This window comes from Nicotiana tabacum, chromosome 21 (assembly GCF_000715075.1).
Source record: "Nicotiana tabacum cultivar K326 chromosome 21, ASM71507v2, whole genome shotgun sequence".
NCBI classification, from domain to species: Eukaryota; Viridiplantae; Streptophyta; class Magnoliopsida; order Solanales; family Solanaceae; genus Nicotiana; species Nicotiana tabacum.
Genome location: NC_134100.1, coordinates 60,573,287 through 60,585,315, shown reverse-complemented (window position 1 = coordinate 60,585,315; position 12,029 = coordinate 60,573,287). Strand labels below are relative to the sequence as shown.

Below are 12,029 nucleotides of genomic sequence, written 5' to 3'. Positions count from 1 at the left end.
CCTTCGGACAAGTTTACATAGGGCATATAAACTTGTTAGAATGATTGAACGGGATTCCTCGGACCTCGAGTGAGTTTTGGGGTGGTTCCGGACCACTGTTAGGCCTTTTGGAACTGCTGATAACTGTTGTCGAGGGTGTGAAATGTGATCGAGAAGGTTTGGGCCGCGATCGCGAAGAGCAATGTGCTGTTCCAGGCCTTATGAATCGCAATCACGGAAGGAAGGCCGCGATCGCGTAGAAGGAATTTTTGTTGTGAGCAATCTAACGTTGGGAGCTTGTATCTTCCAATCTATAAGGAATTTTGGGATGATTCAAAAATGAGAGTTGTAGCTCTTTGAATATAGTTTTCATAAAATCAAACCGTTTATCATTTGAAATTTTGTACAAAATGTTATGACCATTATACTAAAGGTTTTCTGTGAATACGAAAACACAAATTGTCCATTGCGATCACGGGATTTTGGCCGCGATCGCAATGAAGGAAACATTGATGGAACTTTTGTTAACCGCGAAAGTGTGGATGATGACCGTGATCGCGAAGGAGGAGGCCTGGCAGGTGTATTAAACATCTAATTTCGGGATTTTGATCTCCTTTTCTTCACTTTTAAGTTCTTGAAGCATATGCGGGACATTTTGGGGGTGATTCTTGAAGATCATTTTCACCATATATCATGAGGTAAGTTATTCCCAGTTGTTGTAAGATAAATACATGAGTTATATATGGATTTTAATATGAAATTTGATAGAAATTGTGAAATGTTTTGAAGAAAACCTAGAATTTGATTTGTTTTGATTTTGACCATGAAATTGAACATGGAATTAAGAATAATTTATATATTTGAGTTCGTGGTGTCATGGATAATGTTTATCTTTGAAAAAATTTGGAATTCGGGCACGTGTGACCGAAGGTTAACTTTGTTGACTTTTCGAGCGTAGTTGAAAATTATTATAAATTGTTAAGTTATGAGTATTGAAGTATATTTTAATTGGTTTGCACGTTGTTTGGATAGTTTTGGATCGATGGGCATTAGTTTGAGGTATTAGAGAGGCGTTGATGCCGGTTATCGAATTTCGGAGCGAGCTAAGTCTCCTGTCTAACCTTGTGAGGAGAAAACTACCCCGTAGGTATTAAATTATTATATGCTACTAGTTGTGGAGGCTACATATGTACGAAGTGACGAGAGTCCGTACATATCTAAAAGCATATTTATGTCCGGGTAGACTTAGAACTTTATCATATGATATTTGAATTATTTGAACTCAATTTGCTAGCTTAATTAATTAAATTTATAATTAAAATTGATTTAGGAATATATTAGGCCGAGCTTTATCACCTTGAGTTGTTTGGCGAGATATTTCATAAACAATAATAGTCATGTTTACTTTGTGGTCCTATATCTGTGTGTAAGCACGTGGCTCGTAATTCGATAAGTTTCTTCATTTTCTGTGGATCAGGCCGAACGCCTCGGCAGTATATTGAGATGCATCTTTGGTTCGCGCCGGTCAATCCTCGGCAGCGTACACACCACTCTGGATCGGGCCGTACGACTTTAGCATAACCGTGCGTGATACCGCTAGGAGTTCGAATATTCATGAGATCCCACTTTGATTGGGACCTGACATTTATATGGTATTCCTTATCCGTTTGAGATTTGCACTTGATATTTTTTAGATCTGTTGAGATAGCATATGCAATTTGAGAGATTTATATCGCCAAAAGAAATATTGGAGGATTATGTGAGTTACAGTTTTTACGAAATGATTACTGCTGTGTTTTATATATGTTTATAGTTTATTATATTATTTTATCGGACCACTAGTAAGTGTCGATATCGACCCCTCGCCACCACTTCTCCGGGGTTAGACTAGATACTTAATGGGTACACATTGATTTATGTACTCATGCTACACTTCTGCACTAAATGTGCATGATATGACAGGTTCATTTGGTGATCATCTTGGTGCGTAGGCGCAGTTGCTGAGAGGACTTTATGGTGAGCTGCATTCCATGCTACGTGTCGCAGCCCACAGAGTCTCCATCATATTTATTTATTTTATCCTATCTATTTTACATTCCAGACAGATATTGTATTATTATTGTACTTCTTAATAGATGCTCATGCACTTGTGGCACCAGATTTGGATATTCTAGTTGATGTTTATGGATTTGCATAATATTGTCATCTTTTATTTTATATCTTACTAATTATGTATGTATCTATGATCTTTCATGCGTAAGCTTCTTTACTTAATTTTTTTTTAATGATTTTGAAGGTAATAAAATGAATAATTAACGTAATAGTTGACTGTTGGCTTGTCTAACGGCGACGTTGGGCACCATCATGACCTATAGTGGGTTTTGGGTCGTGACACCTGCCATCCTATGACATGTCACAATGATCGTTGTATTATTTTTGCATCATATAACAATACATATATTATTATTTGCCACACAACAATCTATATAATTAATGAAACAAACACACCCTAAATTAATTAAAAAAAAAAGTCAAAGAAGTGAGTTTTTTTCTTATATTAAATTCTTTAATAATCCTCAAATCAACATGTGCCGCACGTCTCCTTAACAAATTCAGAAACAATTGACAATAGCACTTGTCCTTTGTAACCTTGATATAAATGAGAACAATGCATTTTATTTTCGATCATTTAAATTAAAACGAAGAAGAAAAGTTTCCGATCACATAATCCCCTTATAATTGTTAAACAATTCATAAATATTAGCAACATATTAAAACTCTTTTTTTTTTGTTTGTAAAATTTAAAAACAATATTGGATAAGAGACGGTCTCAGAGTATATAATTGACTTTCAATTTTTCCCCTAAACGAACTTGTGTAAAATATTCAAAGACATCCCTCTAAAGAAGGCATATAATAAAAAAAATCCCTTTTTTTCTCCGCGGGCGGCGCTTGGGCACCTCCCTTCCCTTCCCTCCCTATAAGTGTTATTCTCTTTGCTTTCTGTCACCGCACACAACTAACAACCCAACTCGTCTCAATTCTCAATAAACAATAGGAGGAGTAGTTAACACACGAGAAAGGCATAAAAAGTCATTGGGAATTTCAATCATAAATGCAAATGTTTGAAGATGCTGTATGAGAGTCAAGAGATGCGAATGAGAATGGAAGTTGGAAAACAACAACCGTTTGAAAGGAAGAGTAGGAGAACAAGAAGAAGTACGATAACTATCGTAGAAGAAGACGACGAAGAAGAAGAAAGGCTGGAGATTGTGGATCTAAGTGGGATGTCTATGGAGTCTCTTCCCGTCAATCCATCTATCAATTTGGGAGCTATCTGCAAATTGGACCTCTCCAAAAATAATCTTCAGGTTAGTCCTCCAAAAATATTTTCTCTCAGAAATATCTTTTTTAATTTGGTGGAAAGTGAAAAATATTTGTTGGAATTTTTTTTATTATAGAATGATAATATGTTAGCAAATAGGATAGTGTTCTGATACATTTTTTGAGTAAACATGATAATTCTAAGAGCCCGTTTGGATTAGCTGATTGTAAATAGCTGATAAGCTTATAGTGTTGAAAAGTTTTTTTAAATGCTGAAACTGATTTTTAAAATAAGCATTTACGTGTTTTGATAGAAGTGCTGAAACTGATAATAAGCAGTTGATGTGTTTGATTAAAAAATGCTGATAAGCTATTCTTTTGTTAAAATGACTAAAATACCCTTGAATCTTTTTCAAAAGATTATAAATTAAAAATTTCTTTGTAAAGAAAAGAATTAATAACGAATATGGAATGAAGAAAAAGTTAAGAAATTTATTTTGGGAAAAGTATTTTGTGAATTAGAAAATATTATTAAGGATAAACTAGTAAAAGTGTTGGTCAAACTAAAAGTGCTTATAAGTTGAAAAGCCATAAGTTGGGGGTGACCGGCTTATGACTTATGGCTGATTTTAGCTTATAAGCACTTGGCTTATAAGTACTTTGAGTGTTTACCAAACACGTAGATAAGCTAAAAGGTGCTTATAAGCCAGTTTGACCAGCTTATAAGCTTAGCCAAACACCCTCTAAGTGTCTGTAGTCATATGAAGTTAAGAGTTAGAGATAATTGTAAAAGAAAAATTTCCACCCAACAAGTAAAGTCTAATTTTTTATTTTTCTGATAAACGAACAAGTGACGTCTAATTTTTTTTTTTCTGATGAACAAACACTAAAGGATGACTTATTTTCTGAAAAATATTTTTCCAAACAAAACACACCCCTTGTATCTTCCATTTTCGATTGCTTTTAGTTCCTTTTTTCTGCATGCGTTTGATTATGTTAAATTTCTTCTGTTTTTATGCGAAGCAAGTAGTGATTTTTACCTTTGTCCATTTTATATAACGAAATTACAATGAATTTGAAAGTCAACAAATTATTTTCTTTTACTAATTGTGATTTAATTATAAGCAATTCCGATTAATCATACTTTTAATTTGTGTATCTTTTTAAGTATGTAGTTAACTTTTGTATTCCGGAAAAAATAAACCTAAGGTATATTCGAAGTTCAATTGTTTTTTACTTTGATACCGTAAAATAAAAGATATAGCAAAAGACATTCAATGCTCACCATGACCAATTTGTAGCGGAAGCTCTTAATAACGTAATAATCACTCAAGGGAGGTTTGTAACCGAAAACTAGATAAGATTACCACGGTGTATTTGGTTTCTAAACTTTCAAATCAACTAAATATTATTCACTCCGTTTTAATTTAGATGACACATTTTGCTTATCGAGAGTCAATTTGACTAAATTTTAAAGCTAAATTGAATTAGTTCAACTCAATATTTTAAAATAAAATTTAAATATTCAATAGCTATACGAAAAGTACTACTCTCTACGTTCCAATTTATATGAACTTGTTTGACTGGACACGGAGTTTAAGAAAAAACGAAAACTTTTTGAATTTGTGGTCCTAAACAAGTCAAAAAGGGATCCAGAGTTTTTGTGTGGTTATAAAAGCTTCTTATTAAGGGTAGAATTGGAAGTTTAAACTAAATTATTTCTAAATTTAGAAATGGGTCATTCTTTTTGGAACAGACCAAAAATGAAATAAGTTCACATAAACTGGAATGGAGGGAGTATAAGTTGCATTTTTTCTCATGTCAAAATGAGAAAAAAAAATATATTTTAAAATGTTGGTCAAACTTCACACAGTTTGTTTCTCACTAAGCAAAATGTGTCATTTAAATGGAAACGGAGGGAGTAATAACTTCTAGAAAATATAAAATTGTTATGTGTTAGTATAATTATTTTTTAATATAAATTTTAATTTTAATTTGAAAATTTCTGGCACGTTTTGTTTTAATTAAAATTGTTCAAAAACTTCTCCGATCTGAATTGATCAAATTAAATCTTTTAGCTTTAATATTTATCTTTTAATAAAATGATGTTTTAACTATATAAAACCTGGATTACTTTTCCAATTTACCCGTATTAAGAATTCAATGATATTTGTTCAACTTTTGATTATTAATTCTGGGTTTATTTTTATTGACATTTCTAAGTATTTATTTTCAATAAGAAAATAAATCAGAAAATTAAGCTTAAAATATTATCCGAGTGTGCCTAATTAGTTACTCTTGTACTATTGTTTAATGTTGGGTAGAGTATGCCAGAGTCTTTAACAGCAAGACTGCTTAACTTGGTGGAGTTAGATATGCATTCAAATGAGCTCAAGTCCATTCCTAACTCTATAGGCTGCCTATCAAAGCTCAAAGTTCTCAATGTTTCTGGAAACCTCCTTCTGTCGCTCCCTAAGACTATTGAGAATTGCAGGTTAGTTATAAACTCATATAACGACATTATTAAGTGTTCAACTTCATTTATTTTTTGAGCTCGCTCCATCCGTCCCAATTTATATGATAAAGATTGATTGGAAAAAGTTTAAAATGGAAGAGAGAATTTTGATATTTATGATCTAAAATATGCCATAGAAATTTATGTGGTTATAAACATTAAAGATAAAATTCAAAATTCAAAATTCAAAATTAAATTGCTATTAAATATAAAAAATTGTCTTTTATTTTTTGGATTATCTAAAATAAGAGTATCATATAAATTGCGACTGATGGAGGATCTTATTTTAGTGTTTTTCGAGTTATCATAGAATGTTGGGAAAATGGTCAAATATATCCCTATACTTTCGAAAATTATTTAAATATACCATTCGTTATACCATGAGTCCAAATATACCCCTACCGCTATACTTTGAATTCAAATATACCCCTCATTTAAACGGAGGGACACATGTCATTGTCCTGTTGGCCAATTCTAAATATCTCCTAATTAATTAAAAAGACCCATTACCCATTACCTAATTAATTCTAAACGGAGGGACACGATTCAAATATACCCTTCATTTTTTTCAGTTTTTACAAAACTATTGTTTTAGAAAAAAAAATTCAGTTTTTTTAAAGCACTTTTTTTTTGTAAAAACTGGAAAAAAATATTTTCATTTTTTAGTAAAAATAATTTCATTTTTTTTCAATTTTTACAAAAATAATTGCTTTAAAAAATTACTTTTCGGGTATGAGTAATGAGTTTTTAAAATTAATTAGGAAATATTTAGAATTTGCCAACAGGACGATGACACGTGTCCCTCCGTTTAAATGAGAAATGTATTTGAACTCAAAATATAGTGGTAGAAATATATTTAGACTCATATTATGACGAAGAATATATTTAAATAAATTTTGAAAGTAGATAGCTATATTTGGCCATTTTCCATAGAATGTTTCATTAACTATGGTTCAAGTAACTAGGTGCTTAATGTGACAGCATATATATGCGAGTCTAATGTGTTGTTTCTAACAGTGTGATTTTTTAATATTATCAATGTGCTTTATGTTTATCTCTCTCCTCCATCCTCTTTGTACCTTGTACTGCATATTTCATGAAGAGTCTACAACTTATTTTATTCCAACAAATTAAGGGAAACAAACAATTTATCTCTCTTGGCATAGGCAAAATACAATATACTCGTGAACTAATATTTTCTTCTTCTCTCTTATAGATCGTTGGAAGAGTTGATTGCCAACTTCAACATGCTTACTCATTTGCCAGACACCATTGGATTTGAGCTTATAAATCTCAAGAAACTATGTGTAAATTCAAATAAACTAGCATACCTTCCTTACTCTACCTCTCACTTAACAAACCTTCGTGTATTAGATGCCAGGCTAAACTGCTTGAGGTCTCTCCCCGATGATCTCGAAAACCTAATCAACCTCGAAATTCTCAACGTTAGCCAAAATTTCCAGTACCTCACAAAGCTACCCTATTCAGTAGGGTTTCTCATTTCCCTGCATGAATTAGATGTTAGCTACAACAAGATCTCAGAGTTACCGGATTCCATTGGATGTCTGAAGAAGCTCCAGAAGCTGAGTGTGGAAGGCAACTGTCTCGTTTCTCCTCCACCGGATGTGGTGGAGAAAGGAATAATTGCAGTGAAGCAATATTTGTGTGACAAGATAAACGGATTGCATGACAAGTCTCCTAAGAAGCAATCTTGGTTTGGGAAGCTAGCTAGGTGCAGCACCTTCAATGGCCCCAACATACCGAGAGATCATGATGGGGACGGGTTTGATAGTCCGAACCGTCAATCTATTGATGCAATTGCCTCTCCGAGATTTCTGGTTATGCTTTCTCCTCGTCGGCTCCTCTCTCCGAAAACCTACTTCTCGAAATAATGAAGTTATTTTGATGCAAGATTTTCTTAATTTGCCAAGACTTTGCAAGTTGCAAGGGTGTGATTACGTTTCGAGTTTGAAATCGTGTGTATATTGTGTCATGTATAATTTGAGGTCTTGAGATTGTATATTACAGATTTTAGTAGAGTTTGCTTTTTTGATATTGGGGTTGGGTGTTGTTAAAAGCTCGAGGGTTCAGGGTCCATCGGATGAGCATGTGTACGAATAGAAAAGATACCCGACACATTTGATTCTGGAAAAGGATAGTTTTATTTTAAGACATTTCGCTGTTATATCTAATAATCACTGTTTTGCTTTACATCATTACATGTTCTATGCTCTTTATACCTCCTAATCTCTTTCTTTATTTATATTTGTGTTGTAAACTAAGCTGGGTTAATCGCCATTTCAATCACTTAAGGTACCGCGAGAGTATATCGTAATTACGTGACAAATGGGACTTCAAAGTACAATGAGAAAGTAGATGCTGTGCGGGGAATTATGGAAAATATATAAGAACGATGATATTTACTTTTGAGTATATGATTTCACTGACTCAGTGCCTAAACCGAAGAACCGTGCCGAAGAATGCATAGTAACTCACAACTCTTCATGTCACATATCATCTTCAATCTTGCTTTCGATGAAAACAAAATTTCCCAACTGAATAAAAATCATACGTATGAAAAACAAGATTCAATGATTAGTCACAAAATTTCACAACTTCAAACTAAAATATAAACGAGCAACATGTTGAGTGGTATACCGACGAAACAAGTGTGATCTTCCCTCGCTTAACCTCAGATCGCCTCTAAATCCTGTACCTGACACATAGAAAGGAGTGGTGTGAGTCATTGACTCAGAGAGGGATTGTCACGCCCAACTGTTTACCCGAAAAACGGATAAAGTTGAATTTAAACGTAGTTCTAAGGATATGTGGTATAACTTAACATGAATCGTAAGGATAAATAGAAAGTATCAAATACGGATTGTAAAAAATGAAAAATACACAAAGTTGGAAAGAAGATGATTTAAGGACTAAACAAGATGAATCAATCTATGAAGCCAAAAAGAATAACCCTTCAATATAGGAGTGTATGGTATTTGAGTTACAATGTAAGCAAAAAATTTGGTCCTTACAGAAATAATAACCATCCCTTTTATAGTAGAGAGATCTTACTTTAGATATAATTAAAAATATATAGTGGGAGACCCATGATAAATCAGCTTTTCCATAATTTCTGCCAGGATTCTTTCCTCTAGTGGGATTGCAACGGCTCTTGTCTATGAGCTCGATATTGACTCGAGCTTTCGGTCTTGACTCGAGCTCTCGATCTTGACTCGAGCTCGATTCTGACTCGGATCATTGTATTGATTCGGGGTCAGTGTTGGTCGGTCTCTGCCTCATAAGCTCGATAACTTTACTTTGCATCCTAGTTCGACTTGGATTCGAGCTCGATAATGACATCGAGCTCGAAGCTTGGTGACCTGACTTCGGACCTCAACCTGATACTATGAAGACGCTTCTCCGATCCAATGTATTACCATTTAAACCATTTCGTACGAAGGACTAACCGGATTATACCGTATACAGATAGTCCCCTCGTTTCTCGGGAAGGATGTAGCGAGAAACGACATGATTTCACAACGGTTCGATCATATATAAGCTGACGTTCACATTGGGCTAGATCATGACGCACATGATAGCTGTCCCGTTGGTTTAGTTTTTTAAGGCATTTAATGCGTGTCAGACGGTGGTCGGCCATTATCGAAATTGAACCGCCATTGCTATACCTATAAATAACCCCTTTTTTCACTTTTAATCACTTTTACATCTTCAAACTCTAAATTTTCTAACTTCTTTCTCACACTTTCTGAATTCACTCGCAAATCTGTGATTCTTCTCAGCAAAAACCTTTCTTCAAAAACACCAAATCTTTGTTACCTCCTTATATTCTCGATCTTTAAATCCAAAAAAATGGCGAAAACATCAAAAATCATTCCTCAGAAAGAAAAAGCTTCTTCTTCACAACCTGCCACCGACAAAACACCGGTGGAGCCACGACCTGAGGAATGCTTTCCTGGGGAGTTTGTTCTTACGTCTGATTTTAAGGTCGACAAAGGCTCGTCGGTTCCTGGCCGATGTGAGCCTGTATCGAGGTATATGTGTTCAATAACCGAGAGGCACTTATGTGAATAGTAATCCCGTCTTCTGAAGAAGATATCACCACTTACGTGAAAGGGTTTTTAAGTGTGTATACTTACCCTTCCATGTTAGGTCCCCTCGACCCTGTTATTATTGACTTATGCCATCAATACCAAATAACCCTAGGCCAGATCCATCATTCTTTTTGGCGGATCGTTATTTTGATACGTTACTTTGTGAACAAAATTGAGGGGATGCCTTTCACCCTCGACCATCTCATCCGATTGTACTGTCCTCGCCTCTTTCGAGGCAGGTTAATAAAACTTCAGCATCGGGCTACCAAGGTTCTGTTCTCGAGTATAGACGAGGACATGGATCGAGGCTGGATGGGATGGTTCATTCGAGTAAAGACTTTGGACCTGATTTAGACTGAAAAGATGCCCTTTTCCCGAGGAGTGGAACATGAAGCGTAAGTGCAATTCTGCTGTTATCTCCTACTATTTTGCCCATTCGTTCCTTTTCTCACCGATATCTCCCTTTTCGTGGTGCAGCGGTTCCTTGGATGTCCGGTGCAGTCCCCGATCTTAAGAACTGGGTACGAGATCTAGCTTCGACCTCCACATACACCGAGCGCTTGTGGCATGATTTGTCAAAGGGACGATGGGAGGCAAAAAAGCACGGTGAGCCTCTTTCTCGTATCTTTGGTTGTTTGAACGAGATGCTTTCCATATATTCAAATCAATTTTCATGTATGTAGGTGTGGGCAAAGATGCGGTTTTGAGGCCCTCATCCATCGAGGAAGAGGCTTCGGCCTCTGATCCAAAGCCGGTGAAGGATAATAAGAGGAAAAGGGCCTCCGCTTCTGAAGATCCAAAATCGAAGATGAGGATGGCTCGAAAGCCGAGGAAGAATACCATTCCTTTGACTGTAGAATCAGTTCTGCGTTTAAGGGATGAAGACGACGAAGAAGAAGAAAACTACGGGTCCGTGATGGTGACCCGAATGAAGAAATCTATCGATGCCCCAAAGTCAGCTGAACCGATGGTGATTTATAAAGCTCCGCCTCAGATTGAGGAGATGTTGGGGGAAGGTTCGGGCAGAGTCCCCAAATCATTGGAAATCGAGGATGCTTCCCACCGAAGTTAACAAACGGTGGGTATATCCGAAGGGACCGGTCCCGAAGCTCTCAGATCTGAGGAGAACGCCTCAAGAGAGTCGCTTGGGGCAATAGTAATCGGATACTCGCCCAGTCTCCCTGCCTTTTCCGAAGGGGCAATTCGGGAAGCCCAGCTTTGGGGGCCCTCGAGATGAGCTGGTCTCATGAAGGGGAGGACCCCTTCAGTGATTTGTTTACTGGGGTCGAGGACACTGCTGGCCTTAGTGATGTGTCGGGCCTTTTCTGCGAAGTGCAGCAAGCTCTGAATCGGGTAAGCTTTAACTCTCGTCATTGATATTATTTTTTATGTTTGCTTTTGTCACGACCCAAACCGATGGGTAACGACGGGCACCCGGTACCTTACTCAACCGAGTACCAATGTAACGTATCTTTCTTATTACATCATCATATACACGTGACATACGGGCCTAATAGGCCAACATGATCATTTATAAACTCAAAACATAGGCCGACAAGGCCGTACAATCTTTCACGTACACGACATCTGTCTACAAGCCTCTAAGAATACATAATTTTCATAAAGGTTGGGACAGAGTCTCGCCATACCAAACAATACACGTCTAAATCATAGTAACCAAACAAGCAACTCCGAAGCAAATGGAGCGCACCAACATCTTCCGCTTAGCTGATGGCCTACTTGGAGGGCTCTCGACCTATCTATCGGGACCTGTGGGCATGAAACGCAGCGTCCCCAGGCAAAAGGGACGTCAGTACAAATAATGTACCGAGTATGTAAGGAATGAAAATCAGTAAATAATAGATATGAGAGAAACATGGAGTAAAAGACTCGACATGTACGTCTGCATAGCTCTGTGAATCATTTCATTTTTATATCGTCATGCATATGTGTATAAATGTCATACCATGCATAGGTATATGTGTTCATAACATCATCAGGCCTCTGAGGGCATCCCATCATATCATTTCGGCCACTGTGGGCAAATCATCAACGTATACTAGCTGATAAGGTGGTGGTGCGTATATAACGCCATAACCT

At 36.1% G+C, this 12,029-nt stretch overlaps 1 protein-coding gene across 1 annotated transcript; it reads left to right on the top strand.

Moving 5' to 3' along the window:
* Positions 1–2,971: 2,971 nt before the first annotated feature.
* Positions 2,972–7,987, top strand: LOC107799975 (plant intracellular Ras-group-related LRR protein 6). The gene is made up of 3 exons (XM_016623119.2): positions 2,972–3,349; positions 5,627–5,796; positions 7,034–7,987. Exons 1-3 carry the CDS (start codon positions 3,110–3,112, stop codon positions 7,707–7,709), a joined length of 1,086 nt encoding a protein of 361 aa, XP_016478605.1. The 5' UTR covers positions 2,972–3,109; the 3' UTR covers positions 7,710–7,987.
* Positions 7,988–12,029: the final 4,042 nt, after the last annotated feature.